The sequence below is a fragment of the Musca autumnalis genome, unplaced genomic scaffold (assembly GCF_047663935.1).
Source record: "Musca autumnalis isolate F117 unplaced genomic scaffold, ASM4766393v1 scaffold_5, whole genome shotgun sequence".
Classification (NCBI taxonomy): Eukaryota; Metazoa; Arthropoda; class Insecta; order Diptera; family Muscidae; genus Musca; species Musca autumnalis.
This window is the reverse complement of record NW_027412088.1, coordinates 59,530,525-59,549,922: the sequence shown is the minus strand read 5'-3', so window position 1 is coordinate 59,549,922 and position 19,398 is coordinate 59,530,525. Positions and strand designations below refer to the sequence as shown.

The 19,398-nt window shown below is 36.5% G+C and overlaps 1 protein-coding gene across 2 annotated transcripts in view; it reads right to left on the bottom strand.

Moving 5' to 3' along the window:
- Positions 1–8,888: 8,888 nt before the first annotated feature.
- Positions 8,889–19,398, bottom strand: part of LOC141387762 (uncharacterized) — a 39,670-nt gene continuing 29,160 nt past the window's right edge. For both annotated transcript variants that reach the window (XM_073957941.1, XM_073957940.1), the window contains exons 2-5: positions 10,459–10,666; positions 10,207–10,393; positions 10,029–10,145; positions 8,889–9,963 (exon numbers count right to left, since the gene is read on the bottom strand). In XM_073957941.1, coding sequence (XP_073814042.1) covers positions 8,997–9,963; positions 10,029–10,145; positions 10,207–10,393; positions 10,459–10,666 — 1,479 coding nt within the window. In that variant the 3' untranslated portion in view covers positions 8,889–8,996. The remainder of the gene's footprint in view (positions 9,964–10,028; positions 10,146–10,206; positions 10,394–10,458; positions 10,667–19,398) is intronic.

The window sequence follows — 19,398 nt, the reverse complement described above, 5'->3', positions numbered from 1 at the left end:
TCAAGGGAATTTTCATTGCGATTATAGTCTGATCTGTTCTGATCTGTAAACAATTTTGATATGTATTCCTTCCATACTTGCTTTTGTTTTGAGATTTCAAAAACGGGTTGGTTGTTATCGTCAAAGAGTATATTTGGCGGTTTTCTTCTGTATATTCCGGCTGTTTCTTTCAGCTTTTTGTGCAAATTAAAGTCGTCGTGGAGTGTTTGCAGGGCTTCAATTTCTTCACATTTACGTTTGATTTGTTCATTTTTAGCGATGCGCGTTGCGATTCTTATTTCTTTATTGACTTCCCAATATCTTTCAAAGTTTACGTTTTTGAATTTTTTCCGTTCTAATCGAAGTTCTCTGATTTCATCAGTCATCCACTCTTCATATTTTGGGGCTGGATCCTTTTTTAAAGTATTTCTCATAGTATTTTTGATAATATCCTTAACATCATTCCATACCGTTTCTATACCATCTTGCTGGATTATTCTGAGGTCGGAGTTAATAGTATCCGCAACTGCTCGTCTAATTATGGGATTGCTTAATTTATTGATATCGGGTTTCGGTACATTCTTTTTACGTCTAATTGTTGCCAGCTTTGTCCGAACATTTGCCATAAGAAGGTTGTGATCTGATGGTATATCCGCTCCAGGATATGTCGAGCATTTTGTTATACAGGAGCTAAAACGTCTGTTAATCAGAATATAATCTATTTGATTACGAACCACATTATTTATATGGTCCCGTGGGGATTTCCATGTATATAATCTTCTTGGATGGAGTTGAAATAGTGTATTTGATATTACAAAGTTGTGTTCTTGGCAGAACTGTACAAGTCTATTTCCCCTTTCGTTTCTCTCCCCCAATCCATGCTTTCCTGTGACGCCAGTTACATGTTCATTGCCAACTTTGGCATTGAAATCACCCTGTATGATGGTTAATTCGTGGGGTTTTGTCATTTTCAAAAGTTTTCCTATTTCGTCGTAAAATTGTTCAACTTCATCTGAACTTCCATCACATGTGGGCGCATAGACTTGAATTATATTCATGTTTATTGGTTTTCCATTTATTTTTACCAACATTGTTCTTTCAGACATTGGGACATATCCAGCTTCGCAATTAGCTATATGATTCTTCATTATAATACCCACGCCTTTTCTATGTACACCGTTTAGGTTTCCGGAGTGGTATACTTTTGTGTTTTCAAATCTAAAATCACCAGAGTCTGTCCACCAAGTTTCGCTGACTCCAAGTATGTCCATGTTTAATCTATTCATTTCACATACAGCATTGTTGAGTTTTCCAGTTTCATATAGGCTTCTTACATTCCATGTTCCAATATTTAGTTTTTGTTTTGTTTTACCTCCGGGGATTCTTAGCACCCTCCTTTCGCCGGAGACTGAGGGCCATTCATTCTGCGATGTGTTATTCATTTGTATGATTTTCAAGGAAAATTACTTCAGTGGTTTCCCGTTTCCTTCTGAAGGGTTTAAAGTTTTCCATCTACATATTCAGCCGCTCCAATGGAGTACAGACGCCGTTTGCTGCCGCTTATTGTAAGACAGACGCAGCTACCTGTTGGTCCGCGGGACGTATTTGATTTCCGTCCTACCACCCATATCTGGGAAGCATTCCCCTATCCGCCACCTGGGGACGCGCCCTATAGGGGTTACAGGCTCCCCCTAGGGAAGCAATGCTTATGTTCCGACAAATTCTTATTTACTTCATTTGAAAAGTGTCCCAGCAGTGTGTTTATGCTTTTTCCTTTTTGGAAGCCATATTGATTTTGATTTATTATGGCATATTTGGTTAAAAAGCTATTCAGTCTCCTTGTGACTATTTCTTCTAACACCTTTTCGACAACTGGCAGAATAGATATTGGCCTATAGTTTCCGTATGAAGATTTAGTTCCATTTTTGTATATGGGTCGGATTTTGGACGTTTTTAAGTTGTCAGGTATGGTAGCTTCGACCAAACTTCTGTTAATCATATCTGTTAACACTGGTGCCAACAACTCAGAATTATTCTTTAGGTCTATGGGCCGAATGCCATCAAGACCCGCGCTTTTTCTGATGTTGAGGTTCTTTAAGATGTTTGTCACTTCTACCACACTTGCGCTTTCCAAAAACATTGAATTAGATATATGGGTTTCAATATATGGCAAAGTTTTAATTTTACAGTTGTGCACAATGTTTTCGACGTTAAATTTGAACTGTTTCGCGAAGTTTTCAGCTGTTAACAGAGTGTCTTGGTTCACAAAATTTAATTTCAGAGTTTCATCCACACTATTGGTCTTTTTTCCAAGTACCTCATATATGGTTTTCCATGTCTCGCGAATGTCACTTCTATTTTGTACAAATTTACGGTAGTAATATTCGTTTTTGGCCAAAAGTATTTGCTTATTGAGTTGATTGTTAAAAATTTTGTATATTCTTTCATTAGCTGTAGTTTTAGATTTTCGGTATTTTTTATATAAATTATCTCGCATGTTACATCGATTTATTAGTTCTTCGGTAAGCCAGGGATGTCCACTTCGGTTTTTTGTTTTGCTTTTGTTCGGTTCTGTTGATTTATCGTAGATTTCAGAAAATGTTTTAACGATTTTATTAAAAAGATCATTTGATCCATTAGATTCTCTCACGATATTATTCCAATCAATTTCTTTCAGCAGATTACTAACTTTTTTATTATTAAGTTTAGTATATATTGATGTTTGATTGCCTGTATTGCTTTTTGAGTTCTCAGTTTTGATACTTCCAAATATGGTATAGTGGTCTGATATTGTAGTGGTGATTATGGCAGAAATTATTTTATGTTTTTCGTTGTGTCTCATAAACAAGTGGTCAATGCAACTTTTGCTTCCACTTCGATTATCTTCTCTAGTTATCCCGTTTATAAGGCATTGGAGGCCATTTGTTGCACACATATCCAAATATCTTTTTGCCGACATATTATTTGTGCTAATATCGAGGTTCATATCGCCTACTAATATCAATTCTTGTTTTTTGTTGATTTTACTTACGCATTCGTTTAGCTCTTCAATAAAATTTTTAATATTAAGACTTGGAGGTCGATAACATGAGATGACTGTGATTATTTTATTTGGATATATTGTTAGTTGTAGTTGTAGGGATTCAGTATATCTTGTATTTAAGTCTATGGTTTCAAACGGAATATGATCTTTTATATAAATTGCGATTCCTCCTCCTCTATTTTCTCTATTCAGATAGACGGAATTGTAGCCGTTTATATGATAAAATTGAGTTTCATCATCGCTTATGTTGGTTTCAGTGAGAATTATTATTTCTAGTTTATTTATTATGTCTTTTATTCTAACTAAAAATTCAGTAAAATTTTTGCGAAGCGACCGAATATTCATGCATATTAATGATATTGATTTGTTATTTATATATTTATCAACTTCACTGAAAGTATGTAGGATTGTATTATCAAAATCCATTTTTTATTAATTCTTTTATTTGTAAATTTTGAATAATTATTGTTCTGAATTTGTTTTGGCATATATCTTTTTTCATAAAAAAAGTTTAAAAAATAGGCAGTTTTTTAATGATTTTATTTATTTAATTTATTAAATTTTCGCATTAGATTTTGGACTGGGTTAAAAAAGTGTATATTTATTGTTCTCCTGTGATCATCTCAATATCTGACTGGTTGTTTATGGGTATTTGTGAAGTGTTTTCGTTTTTTCTAGCATATATACGTCCATCTTTAACCCAAACATATCTCCAGCCATTCTCTTTTACTTTTGCCATCCATAAAAGACGTCTATTGTCAGCTCGTCGTTTACATAGATGAATCTGTTGGTTGGGTTGTTGTTTTCATCCAGTACATTCTCGTCCACACGATGTCCCTTCATATTTTGCATCATTTCTTTTTTCTTATTTATGGAAGAGAACTCAACTATTATTTTGTTTTTTGATTTTATGCTGTATGCATTATTAATATGAGCGTCGTTGACTTCGACGCCAACAGCGGCTGCAATTTTTTTGACCACGGCACCTGCTTCCATTTTTGTTGCATTAGCATTATTTATTTCAATGTTTTTTTCTAATGACTTTTGCTCAAGCTTTCTTATTTTTGTGTCCATTTCGTTCATTTGCACATTAATTTCTTGGATTTGTTTACTCTTTTCACGGTCTCTATTTTGGAGATCATTGACCTGAGAAGAGATGTTACAGAGAGTCTCATTGATTTTGTTGAGACTTACATTAAGTTTCTCTGCCATGTTGTTATTTGATGCAGTCAGTGCATTCATATTGTTTAGCATTCCTTGTATCTTTTTGCCGACATATTATTTGTGCTAATATCGAGGTTCATATCGCCTACTAATATCAATTCTTGTTTTTTGTTGATTTTACTTACGCATTCGTTTAGCTCTTCAATAAAATTTTTAATATTAAGACTTGGAGGTCGATAACATGAGATGACTGTGATTATTTTATTTGGATATATTGTTAGTTGTAGTTGTAGGGATTCAGTATATCTTGTATTTAAGTCTATGGTTTCAAACGGAATATGATCTTTTATATAAATTGCGATTCCTCCTCCTCTATTTTCTCTATTCAGATAGACGGAATTGTAGCCGTTTATATGATAAAATTGAGTTTCATCATCGCTTATGTTGGTTTCAGTGAGAATTATTATTTCTAGTTTATTTATTATGTCTTTTATTCTAACTAAAAATTCTGTAAAATTTTTGCGAAGCGACCGAATATTCATGCATATTAATGATATTGATTTGTTATTTATATATTTATCAACTTCACTGAAAGTATGTAGGATTGTATTATCAAAATCCATTTTTTATTAATTCTTTTATTTGTAAATTTTGAATAATTATTGTTCTGAATTTGTTTTGGCATATATCTTTTTTCATAAAAAAAGTTTAAAAAATAGGCAGTTTTTTAATGATTTTATTTATTTAATTTATTAAATTTTCGCATTAGATTTTGGACTGGGTTAAAAAAGTGTATATTTATTGTTCTCCTGTGATCATCTCAATATCTGACTGGTTGTTTATGGGTATTTGTGAAGTGTTTTCGTTTTTTCTAGCATATATACGTCCATCTTTAACCCAAACATATCTCCAGCCATTCTCCTTTGCTTTTACTTTTGCCATCCATAAAAGACGCCTATTGTCAGCAGTAAGCTCGTCGTTTACATAGATGAATCTGTTGGTTGGGTTGTTGTTGTTTTCATCCAGTACATTCTCGTCCACACGATGTCCCTTCATATTTTGCATCATTTCTTTTTTCTTATTTATGGAAGAGAACTCAACTATTATTTTGTTTTTTGATTTTATGCTGTATGCATTATTAATATGAGCGTCGTTGACTTCGACGCCAACAGCGGCTGCAATTTTTTTGACCACGGCACCTGCTTCCATTTTTGTTGCATTAGCATTATTTATTTCAATTTTTTTTTCTAATGACTTTTGCTCAAGCTTTCTTATTTTTGTGTCCATTTCGTTCATTTGCACATTAATTTCTTAGATTTGTTTACTCTTTTCACGGTCTCTATTTTGGAGATCATTGACCTGAGAAGAGATGTTACAGAGAGTCTCATTGATTTTGTTGAGACTTACATTAAGTTTCTCTGCCATGTTGTTATTTGATGCAGTCAGTGCATTCATATTGTTTAGCATTCCTTGTATGGCTATTTTAATCTCTCCCATATCTGTTCGAAGCTCTGTAAATTCTCTGTGGTAGGGGTTGTTGTTGTTATTGTAGCTTGTGGATGTTGTTGTTGAGTTGTCTCTGAAACGTTTTCTGTTTTCATTGAAAGCATCATCAACATCGTCGTTCACTTGGTCTCTTTGTTGTTGTTGTGAACTAACGTGCGGTTGTTGTGATGTTTCTTCGAGACTCAGTTGAGCAGGTTGATAAACGATTGTATGGTAGCTGTTGTTGGATTTATGCCTCGGTTTGCAAACTTCACATTTCCACTCTTGTTTTTTCGTACTACCCATTGCTTTGTAGCTTGCCTCAGAGAGCACCGAACACGGTTGAAAATGAAATTTCCTATCGCAGCTGCGACACCATACGAAAGATGAAGTTGTTATTGATGTTTTACATTTATAACACACATTTGTTGGTGCTTGCTCCATTTGCATAATGATGTTCAAATTGAAACTTGGAAAGGATTGAAAAAAATCGACACAATGCGCGACAAAATAAGCACGTCTGTTAACTTCGAGTGTTACAGGTGAACTTAATTTATGTTTAAAAAGACAATTTAAAAACAAATGTCCACTGATAAAACATTGTGATCATAATAACAAACAAAATTTAATGGGCACCACAAATTCCCACTGATCTAATCGGTTTAGATTTAACTCATTTTTTGATTCTATATTTTTCATATTTCTAGACAAAATTTTGCAATTCATTTTTCCGATCACCAGGTAAATTTAATTACTTCTGTATTTTTGTATAGTCATTTGGCTTCCCCAATGTGCAATCGTCATTCGGAAGTGACTTAGCATTGTTTAAAAAAATCATAAAAGTAAATCATTATCATATAAACATTATCAGACAGACGGAGACCATAAAAAGACACGTCTATTAACATTTATAGTTATCTTCAAAATATAAACAAGCCCCCTTGATATCTATAGGGCTATTATATAGGAAAATATACATACATATATGTATAAATGTGTAATTTCCACATGCAATAACTTATCTTCCTGAAGTTGTTGCAAACATTTTGTCTGGCTTCCTGCTGCCTCATTATTCTTCAGCCGATTTATTGCTGTATTTACCTCATCTTGGCTGGGCGGTATACATTCAATACCATCTACTGGGATTGGGTCTGTGGTATCTTCGTCGTCTTCGCTGCTATTGAATACCAACAGTTTTGAAAAATTTTCATTCCATATCCTTAGCACATCTGTATCAGTTACCAGATTGCCTTCCTGGTCTCTACAGGGGGATGTGCCAGTTCCAAAGTCATCAGTTTGATGTTTCACTCTTTGGTAGAATTTTCGGACTTCATTGTGGTTCCTGTACATCTCAACATCCTGGCTGTCTCCAGATCAGAAAACAAGAAATCAAATTGATCGCGTTGTGATAGATGGAAGACATTCATCGAGCGTGTTGGATGTGCGTTCGTTCCGAGGAGTATCCTGTGCCCCGTCCACGAGAAAGGAGATAAGACTGTATGCTCTATCTATAGGGGCATAAGTCTACTCCCTATTGCCTATAATATCGTGTCAGGGATATTGTGCGAACGATTAAAGCCTATGTTCCACGAGATAATTGGGCTATACCAATGCGGCTTTAGACCTGGGAAGTCCACCATTGACCAGATATTTACCCTGCGGCAAATCCTGGAGAAGACCCACGAGATGCAGATCGACACCTACCACTTTTTTGTCGATTATAAAGCAGCCTTCGACAGCCCGCTGCGTTCAAAGGTATTCCAAGCTATGTCGGAATTTGGTATCTCCGCAAAGCTCATTCGGTTTGTAATATGACTTTAACTGACACGAGATCCTCAGTTAAAATAGGAAAGAACCTCTCCGATGAGTGAGCTCTTCAACATCCTGCTGGAAAAGGTTATACGTGAGGTAAACGTCAAAAGAAATGGCACAATCTACACCAATAGCCACATGTTACTTGCTTATGCTGATGATATAGACATCATGGGACGATCAGTAAAATAAGTAACTGATACCTTTAAGAAGGTCGAAGGAGAATCTGCTAGAGTGGGTCTGGCGGTAAACTGTGAGTAGACCAAGTTGATGGTGTCGGCGCGCAATGCGTCCATTGGGCTCGGACCAACTGTGGAAGTTGGTTCATATAATTTTGAGGTAGTAAAAGACTTTGTCTACCTCGGTACCGCCGTAAACAAAACAAACGACATCAGTTGTGACGTAAAAAGAAGAATTGTATTGGCCAACAGATGCTACTTAGGTTTAAGTAAGCACTTTAAAAATAAAGCCACATCTCAAAGAAAAATAACGCTCTACAAAACACTGATACTACCCGTGCTGATGTATTGCTCCGAAGCCTGCAGGCTTCATGGGTACTTGCGCAAGCGGACCAAAGCCGTTCTTTGGTATTGTTGAAGTTACGAAGTTTTTCGGCAATTTATACACACACGACCCGAACGCAACGAAAGAGCAGACAAAAGAGAACAAATGTTTTGATTTGTTTTTGTTTTGCAGCATGCGTGCATACAACCTTACTAACACACTGTCAAAAGATGCCAATATTCAGAAATTTGTGTGCCTTCTTCTTGGTCGGCAGTGAAGCAGACATGACAGTGCTTGGTGTGTTTGAGAGAAAAATTCTTCGAAAGATCTACGGACCAATACGTTGACGGTGAATATCGACGTCGCATGAACCACGAGCTGTATCTGCTATAGAACAACATCCATATCGAGATGCAGCGATTGCGATGGCTAGGCCATATAATAAGAATGAGCGATGATGAACCCGCTAAAAAGGCGTATAAATTCAAGCCACATGGCGGTGCACGCAGAATTGGCAGGCCAAGGAATAGATGGCGCAAGCAAGCGGATGAAGAGATGAAAATGCGCGGTTTTTCAGAAAGCGTAGAAATAAACAGAGAAAAATGGCGATATTTTCTTAGTTTGGCCTATGGAACAAATGTTCTGTAATGGGCCAGCTAATTAAGTATGATGTCAATAGAAAATATATAAAAAACTGCAATGAAAAACTTGTATGCAGTCTGTGCAGAAACTTTTTTAACGGTAGGGATAATAGGGATAAGGGATAATGCATTTGTTTCATATTTTACCATGACCTATACAGCTATATGGTGGTATTTTTTATTTTTTCAAAAAACGCCACAATGTTTCTAATTTGCAAAAAAAATCTGAAAAGTTGCCACTTATAAGTTATGTTCACATATTTTCTGTAAATTTTTGCACAGTATTTTACTTTGGAGTTTCAATAAATATAACGTTTAACAATTAATAAAACATCTAATTATTTAATTAACAATTAATAAAAATGAACTTAACGATCTAAAGATGATGATTGATTCAGCAGCGATTTTAGTACTTCCTTTGCCTCACGTTTTAGAAGTTTGCCATTATTATTTTGTGGTAATTTATCAACAAAAAATGCACCATTATGCAGCTGCTTGTGCGGATCCACCAAACGATTACGAACATGATCAACGATTTCTTTCGCAGTCAATTTGCTACCACTTCTCTTTAGCACCAAGGCACCCGAAACATCACCATAACGTTCATCTAATAAACCCACCACACAACAATCCACCACATCGGGCAACTCTCGTATGGCATTTTCAATTTCTCCGGGCCAAAAGTGTACTCCTTTATACTTCAAAATATCCTTTTTACGATCCACAATATAAAGGTAACCATCCTCGTCCATATAACCCAAATCTCCGGTATGATACCAACCGAGGGAATCGTACATACGTTGTGTCTCCATGGGGTTACCGTAATAACCAGACCATGAGTAGGGCAGATGTACTAAAATTTCGCCAGTTTCATTTGGTCCCAAATTGTGCCCATCGTCATCAACTATGCGCAACTGAATGTTGGCACAAAGTTTTCCCACCGAAAGACTGCGCTGAGCGCCAATGTTAATTGCAACACCACTAACTTCAGTCATGCCATATCCGATAATTATCAACAGCTGTGGCAGGACAGCGAGAAGTTTTTCCACAACTTGTTTGGAAACATAACCACCACCACATGTTAACATCTTGAAGGTGGACATATTTTCCTTGGTAAATATGGGACAATCGAGCAATTCCACCAAATGGACGGGGGCCAAAATCGCCGCTGATATTTTATATTTTTTGGTCATTTCGACAAATTCAACGGCATTGAAGGGCTTGCGACTTATGATGCGTGTTAAACCCATATAACAATTTTGTAGTAGTGCCGCAAGACCACTTGCCCAATCTAAGCCACTAGAGGTGTAGAAAACGGTATCAACATTGGAGAATCTGTAATGAAACCATCACAAGATTTATAGTGAGAAAGTGTGGAAGACAGAAACTCATTTACTTACGGATTGGTAATCACTAGTTTATGGGCCGATAAGGTGACAGCTTTTGGCAAACCTGTTGTACCCGAGGAGCACAGAATGGCAACGGTTTGATCAGCTCCCAATATAAGGTTTTCCGGTCTGCAAATATGCTATTATTAAAGGTTGTTCCGAATAATAATTGAAAACCATGCAAACTTACTGATAAAAACGTTCCAATTTTGAAGGCTCCAAGAGATCCAATACTGATGGCACCCCATTAATGTGTTCCGTCAATGTATAGATTGTGGGTTTAAAGGCTTTGGTTACCTTTTTGATTTTCTCATAATCGCCACCATCGCAGAAAATAATTTGAGGTTTTGTTATGGCAAAACAATGGCTTATTGTTGCTAAAAATGTAAAGCGGGGGATAAGTGAGTTAGAAGTTCGTCGCCATACATTGAGTTTAACATACCTTCCTGAAAGTTCGGATTAACAGCATGAAAAGGATTGCAATTGAAGAGACACCCTAAGACAAGTGAAGTTAAATGGGTACTATTTCGAGCCGATATACCAACAATGTCATCATGGCGCATGCGTAGATTCTTAAAATGCAACGCTATGCGGGTGCCCCATGTTAAAAGTTCGCCGCTAGTTGTGGTGGTTCCATCGTAGTCATCAATCTGTAATGGTAATGTAAAGCGTGTGTTAAAAATTGTCAAGTGAAACTGTCTTGAAGATCAAATTAGATTTTTAAGTAAATACCCCTTTAGGAGATCATCTATGTATAGAAGACCCTCTTTAGGAGGTCTTCTGTGTATAAAAGACCCCTTTAAATGGTCTTCTATGTATAGAAGAGCTCTTCCGGAGGTCTTCCAAATAAAGAGTGTCCCATTAGGTTGATTTCTATGTATAGGTTGTCTTCTATGATAGAAGACCCCCCTTAGGTTGTCTTCTATGTATAGAAGACCCCCCTTAGGTTGTCTTCTATGTATAGAAGACCCCTTTAGGTGGCCTTCTATGTACAGAAGACCCCTTTAGGTGGCCTTCTATTTATAGAAGACCCGTTTAGGTCGTCTTCTATATATAGAAGACATCTTTAGATGGTCTTCTATGTATAGAAGACCCCTTTAGATGGTCTTCTATGTATAGAAGACCCGTTTAGGTCGTCTTCTATGTATAAAATACCGTTTTAGATGGTTTTCTATGTATAGAAGACCCTTTTAGGAGGTCTTCTGTGAATAGAAGACCCTTTTAAGAGGTCTTTTCTAAATAGAATACCCCTTAGGAGGTCTTCCAGGTTAAGAAACCCTCTTTAGGGGGTCTTATATGTATAGAAGACCCTTTAAAGAGGCCTTCTATGTATAGAAGACACATTTAGGTTGTCGTCTATGTACAGAAGACCCCTTTAGATGGTTTTCTGTGTATAGAATACCCCTTTAGGAGGTCTTCTATATACAGAAGACCCCTTTAAAGAGGTCTTCTATGTATGGAAGACCCTTTTAAGAGGTCCTCTATGTATAGAAGACCTTTAGGAGGTCTTTTACCTCTCTGGGTGGTCTTCTATGTATAGAAGACCCCTTTAGGTGGACCCCTTTAGATAGAGACACATTTAAGTGGTCTTCTACGTAAAGAAGACTCCTTTAGGAGGTCTTTTACGTATAGAAGACGCCTTTAGAAGGTCTTCTACGTATAGTAGACGTATGGAAGACCCCTTTCGGAGGCCTTCCATGTAAAGAAGGCTCCTTTGGAGGTCTTCCATATTGATGTCTCCTTTATAAGAGACCCCTTTCGGAGGTCTTCCATGTAAAGAAGTCTGGTTTATGAGGTCTTCTATGTATAGAAGATAGGTCATATCGGACCGCTCCTTCCGGTACCTCACTCACAAATCAGACATTTTTACACGAAAACTCTCAATGGGAGTCATAAGATTACATATAATAATATTACTTCCAGGTATAGATCAGGTTTGAATACGAACTAAATCGTTATACACCTTCCTGTACCTCTCACACCAAATGAAGTTTAACAGTTCGTCCCGCATGGCTTTGAAAAAAAATTGCCGATCCTGTTACAACGGTGCAATTTTTTTCGGGTGCAAGTCCATACTTACTGAGGTAATGGCTTAAAAAGCTTCAAAGCTTTATTTATTTATTTATTTATTTATTTATTTATTTATTTATTTATTTATTTATTTATTTATTTATTTATTTATTTATTTATTTATTTATTTAAGTTAAAGGATTTCAATCGGTCACGTTGAAAAAAATTAATTTTTAGGCGCTTCCAACTGCGCCTATTATTAAATGAAACACAGGTTATTCACTTTTAAAGGATTAAACAAATTACTTTTAATTATCTTCAACATTTACAATTATTTTAAATCTCACTTCAAAATTAACAAACAAAATTATTTAATCAATTCACTACTAAACTCGAACACGCCAAAGCCAAGACTAACTGTTCTTAGCCAACTTTGTTGGCTCGTTAGCCTCATGGATCATGTTCCACCAACATGCGCCAGTATGCAGACGCTGATAATGCAAAAGTTGTTTCTCATGGTTTGCAATATTGTAACTGGATCGGAAGCGCGTGTTAAAGTTAGAATCGTGGAAATAGCTTATGCTGCGGAATTAATTTTTGGCACAGTGTCGCCAACGTCGTTAACTCCTCCCTCCTTAAATATCTGCGTCCCGCAGATCTGCGAATCTACGGTGGGGAATTGGACACGTAACTTTGGGAGATTTAATTTCCTTGTTTGTTGGTACCACAGCCATCCAATGCAAAAGGTAACTGAGGCAATGAACATAGCGTTAATTCCAATGGTACCATTAAATCTTACTCCCAACTGGTTCAATCGGTTGATGTTATTTAGGCCCATCTCATGGACATATTCTATGTCAAGCAGTAGGTCGTTATGTGTAATATTTGCTAGCACTGGTGGTAAGGCTTGAACCTCCGTGATGGAAGTGCTCGAGTAAGAATGATTCCCGATAGTCACCGACTCATTGGAAAGTTGTAGAAGGTATGTGCCATTAAGAAACTCTTTTTTGCTGTTCGACTCTATGAAGCCCTTGTAGTTTGTCAGGTAGATAACGTTGTCACTCAATAATTCAACAATTTCTTCTTGGGTGTGTCTATATTTACATTTCGGCGATCCGCCTCTGAGAATGGTGTTAAGGCAGTCCCCTTCTTCTAATTTAACCAGGGATGATCTTTTACAAACTGTCGAATTGTTTATAAAAAGGCAGTTATCCTTGATACCATAAGTCTCAGCTTCACTAACAAGGACCCTCTCGAATGGCAGATATATTTGCTTTCCGTCATCAATAGTAGCTCTTGTGAGAAGCAAATTATAAAACTGTTTCCCAATTTGTGGTATTGACAGGATGTACAATAGTAGCGAACCGTTCGTGTAAATTGATGGGGTTCCATATTCCACTGCCTCTATTGCATTGCCATAAGGTAGCGTCTCCAACTCGTCAATAACTCTATTTATCTCCGATTGGTCCAGCAAATTAGTATTGACAATTCCGCTCTTAGCCAACTGGCAGGCTCGGACAATTTCATTTATTTCATCCCTCAAAATAATGACCTCGTTGATGGTATTTTGTTCTATTAAGGTATAGTCTTTCCCACTCGTGATATTATTCATTCTGCTGATTATTTCATTAATCTTCTTTGTAACCTGGTTGGTCTTCTGCTGGAGCTCTTCGTTAATTTTGTATTGCTCATTATTGTTTAGGATTATACTTTCTTGACTCCTTAGTATATTATCCCAATCCGTTGAATCAGGGCTTCCACCAACCCATTTCCACGCTGATCCGATCCAATTGATTGATCTAAGCGTTCTTCTTTTTACATTTATCAATGCATTAAGGCGTTCTTGCATCTGTAACATGTGGTGTAAAATGAATTCCTTGTTTTTACTTGGCGGGATGTGTCGTTCGATTAGATATGATACATTTGCAGCTGCGTCTATATATTGTTCCAAGTTGATGACATGTATGATCTTGAAGTTCCCATCTACTATCCATCCATTACCAATCTTCAAAGAAACCAGCGGTGTTTTGTACTGATAGATTTGCAGGCAATTCACAAAAGCAATCAGGTTGAATGCGATGAAGAGAATTATTCTGAGATGCATGATTATAAAAAATACTTTCTGAAAATAGTATAAGTTAATTATATCAATAAAGATTGGGCGATGTCATGATGATGAAATGTGTAGATGAAGAATGATTAAATATTTTTTCTTCTTTTTTTTCTTTTTTCAGAATTTACATATAAATTTTTCTCTTTTCATATAATTGGATTATTTTTCTTTGATACATTTTTATTTCCTTATTAATCTTCAAATTCAGAGTAATTATCTGCTTTCTAGTGAATGAACAAACAACAGTCTCTTAAGCCATGGACCAAGTTTGATTATCACAATCAGTAGAAATTACTACTGCAAAGATTTTTTGGATTTGTATATTTTATTCTTTTATTTTTTCTCATTGCAATTCTTGCTTTTTGGTGACTGTCCTTTTTCTCGAGCTTGCCATGGGGACTTCGTATTAGTCCGGTTTAGTCGAGAGCAGGCATGCCTCCCTCGACCTACTAGGGTACGATTTATCCATCCCACTTACAGGAATGCTCTTGTTATGACAGTTATGTTTAGTTAATATTTTTATTTTATTTCAGTTTAATGATAAGGGTTTCCCTTTTTTCTTTTTTTTGTTTCAATTCTTCGTTATTACGTTTTGGTTCTCTGTCAGCTAGGTTATGGATAGTTCCTTGGTTTACATTGAACGCTAAATGATGACCTTATATCATACCGCCATCGCATCCGTAGCCCGTGATGCGACTCGTCATTCTATAATATTAGTGCATCACCCGGAAGCTGCCTACCTGAGCTGATTTTCTTTCATTTAGTTATATATAAGAAGTATACTTTTCAATTTCAGGTTAATATGTTAGTTCAGCCAGGTTATGTGTAGTTCCTTGGTTTGCTTTGAACACTAAATGATGATCTCATACCATGACGCCATTGCATCTGTAGCCCGTGATGCAACTCGCCATTCCATGGTATTAGTGCACCATCCGGAGACTGACATACCTGAGCTGATGCTCTTTTATTTTGTTTTATTTTTATATGTAAGTGAGTGAAACAAAAAGGAGCTGTTACAATTTAATATTTTTTCTTTGGACTTTGTCCATTTATATTCTTTATATGTTCCTTGTGGATCCTTCTTCCGCTCCTTGTCAACACCGTTACCGTATTATCCTTTTCAACTATTTCTTTTCTATATAACGCTTTGTTTTTTCCTTTGATTGTTTTGATAGCAACATATATTCTTTCACCCTTTCTATATTTTTTTGGGCTCTGCCTTTTTTTATTCATTCGTGCATTACGAATTGTCATGTGTCTTTTAAGTAAGAGTCTAAGGTCCGAGTTAACTTTCCTTTGTTCTGATAAAAGATTTTCATAATTCGCTTTACCATTTCTATTAAAAAATAAGTCACATGGTCTTTTCTTTGTTGTTGAATGAATGGTATTATTATATCTATCGACACAGACTTCAATTAATTCCTTTACTGACAGATTGGGGTATTCAGCCCTTAAACATCTATAAATTTCAATTATCGTCGAGTGTAGTCTCTCAACCTGCCCGTTCACCTCACTTCTTTGTACCGGCGTAAGATATAATTTAATACCTAAAGACTTAATGAACGTTTCAATTAAAGGGCTTAAGAAGCTGCGTTCGTTATCAGTAACAAGAATTTTTGGCACTGTGAAATAATGCAAAACTTTAACTAATTTTTTCCGCACTTGGATCAATGATCTGTCCTTAATAGCAAAGAATTTAGCGAATTTGGTAAACTTGTCTATGCAGGTAATGAATTTTTGTCCTTGAATTTCCATGATATCCATGTGGAGGATTTCGCATGGAAATTTGGGATCAGGTGTTTCTTGACGATGTATTTGTGGAGGTTTTCTGTCGTACTTGCATCTATTACAAACATCACAGCTAGCAACATATTTCCTAATATTAGCGCGCATATGCGGGAAGTAGAATTGCTCTAAAATTTGTTCACAATTTTCCCTGGGATTACGATGAGCTCTTCTATGCTCGGCTTCGATTATTTCAAATTGACGTTCTTTCGAAGTTATATCTGTAACTAGCCTCTGTGTTATTCTCACTTTATATTTAGAAAAATGATCAATATAAATTTCCTGTATGTCACCAAGAAGACTTTCTGGTGCTTTTATTCCGTTAAGGATATTTGGTCGAAGTTTTTCCTTAAACAAAGTTATAAGTTTTTCTTGCGACCAATTTTGCGAGGAAATGAAATGCCTTGTATAACCACGGTGTGGTTCTTCAATCGCTGTCATGTCCATTCCGATTCTTAGTATAATTTGATTCTTAAACACGTTTATAGGTACCACCACATGGGGTATCAAGTCAGAGGCATCTTGTTCTGCACTGTGAACTGTTGCCGCTGAAGAAAGATCATCGTCCTCTCGCCCCTCTGAAGCAGTTCGGGTCTCATCCGAATTCGTTGTCATTCCTTCACTAGCCGTCTCAGTAGAAGAGTGATACAAATAATTTGAGGCACTTTTTAACCTTGAGAGGGCATCAGCCACATGGTTCGATTTACCAGGCTTATAAATCAACTCGTGGTTATATTCTTCAATACGCGCTTTCCACCGTTTTAATTTGGCATTAAAATTTCTATTTCCTAGTGCAAATGTCAAAGGCTGATGATCAGTGTATATCTTTATTTTCTTTGCTGAAATTCCACCTCGGTTTTCATGAAATGTGTTTTGTCAAGATTCACCTTAAGATTAGCTTCGTGGAGCCTCGCAAAAATGGTATCTATATTCTTCAGATGATTTCTTATATTGTCCCCAATTACTATTATGTCGTCAATGTAGACAAAACAAATTTTCCCTATGTACTCCCGGAGGACATCATCTATCATTCTCTGAAATATAGCAGGGGCATTCTTAAGGCCAAAAGGCAATCTTAAGAATTCGTATTTACCGTTTGCCGTTGAAAGAGAAGGTTTTGGAATGTCCTTTGGGTTCATGGCTATTTGATGAAAGCCTGATGTGAGATCTATTGTCGTGAAATATTTTGCTTTACCTAGACTAGCTAAAGTCGACGTAATATCCGGAATTGGGTAGGTATCTGAAATGGTTATGGCATTTAGACGTTTAAAGTCCACTACCATTCGATATTGCTTTTCACCATTGGGTTTTGGCTTCTTGGGTACTACCCAAATTGGTGAATTATATGGACTCTTCGAGGGTCTTATTACTCCTTCCGAAAGTAATTCTTGTATTTGTCTCTCTACCTCTTCCCTCATGCAGACTGGATACGGATAGCTTTTAGTATATATTGGCTCGTCTGTATTTGTCCTGATTTCTGCCTGAACGTTCGTTGATGCTAGTTCACTACCATCGAGTGGTCCAAAAAGTGGCTTGTATTTATTAATAAGGTTTTCTATTCTTGTCCTAACTTCTGGTTCATACTCTTCACCTAATACATAATTTGACTCTGTTGTTACCTTTTCTTTTAATGGTATTTTAAAACAATTTTTCAAAACTAAAACATTTTCCTTTCTGTCAACTAAAGCACCCAATTCTTTAAGGGTGTCGTCCCCAATTATTCCGTCAAATGTTTCCAGCGTTGGCAAAACGTAAAATTCAACAGGTTCACTTATTCCTAAAAATTTGAAAAATGGTCCAATTACTTTCCTATCTATATCAATATCTCCTCCTACTGATCGAATCTTTACTGGTTTTTCCAAAGTTATGCTACCATGTGATAAGCGTCGGTTGCAAAAGTTCTTGTTGGAACCCGTGTCAATCAAAAAACATAAAGTAGCGCCATTAGCAGAAGGGTATTCTATGTAGGGTAAGCTTGATGGCCTTCCTCCATAAAATTTATTTCGCCTACAGTTTCTTCCTGACAAGTGTCTGTCTCTGACCCATTCTCAGTCATGGGGTCTTCATCAGAAAAAGTTTCAATATGATAAAGTTTAGATTGTTTCCTGTGCTTACTTCGTATGCGCCTCTTTTTTCAGCCGTCCTAGGATGATTGATGTAATTTATCCGACGAGATTGAATTGTCCTATCGACATCCATCGGTTCGTGTTTTATGGCCGGATACCGTGGAGGTAACGCTGGCTTATCATAATTTGAATGTTGATTTACACGAAAGTTAGGATTCTTATTATATTCCCAATTGTTAGGCCGAGAATTCTGATTCTGCCATCCCGAATGCCGATGAAATGGTTTTGGAGGCCGTGAAGGCCCAGGACGAGAATTCATTTCAGTGGGGTTCGGACCATTTGTTTTTGTCTTTGCATATATTATGTTATTTCGCATGGTTAGATTCTGCAACTCCAGACAAGCGGAATACGCTTCAGGGAGATTTCCTGGCCGCTGTATTATAATCATACGGGAAAGGTCCGGTTTTAATCCTCGTACGAAAATGTCTAACGCTCTGTTCCTGTACGTTCCGACTAAGGCTTTTATGGTTTCCTCACTGTGGGATTCTGTCTTTAATTTATTGATAATAAGTGAAAGTTGATGATTAACTGTCGAATAGAACTCATCTACGCTTGAAGATCCCTGTGAAAGCTGATTAAGCTGATGTTGCAAGGTTTGTATATCTCGTTTATCAGCATAGTGAAGGGAAAGTATTCGTTTGATTTCTGTCCAATCACTGTCGAATATATTATATGATACCAGAGCTGTGTCTGCAGCTCCTATAACTTTTTGGCGGACACTTTGTATAATTGCACGATAAATCGGTTTGTCTTTAACTATTTCAAAATCCTTCAGTATAGTTTCCACTGAATGAACCCAGGAAACATACTGAGTTGGATTGCCCTCAAAGGTTCTCAATTCTTTTACGCTATCAGGAAGGCGGCTTATATCTTTCAACTCCGTTTCGGTTCGTGGTCGTTGAAGGGATCCTTCGTCGGTGACCACCGGTGACACTGCGGCAACCTGCCTACTTTCAAGACGCTCTATCCTATCTAAAACATTTCCCAATGCGTTATTACTCAAACTTGCTTCTATTGTCCCTATTCTAGCCTCTACCAACTTGATCTGTTCCATAAACCGATTTATGGCTCCAGTCATAGTCGTTACCGTGGCTCTTAGTTCTTCCATTTTTTTTGTTGACAAGGGGAGGAGGAAAAAAATAAAATAAAATGTTCACGTACCTGGAGTTTATGAATCAGATCCTTTATGCTTTCACTTTCACTTTCTTTTAATTTTTTATTTTATTTCCTTTTTTTTAATATATTCTTCAAAAGATTTATAGTTTACTTATTTTGATTTATTTCTTCTTTCAATTTTTAATTTAATTTCAACTTAATATTCCACTTGCGATTTTGATTTTCTTTAGAA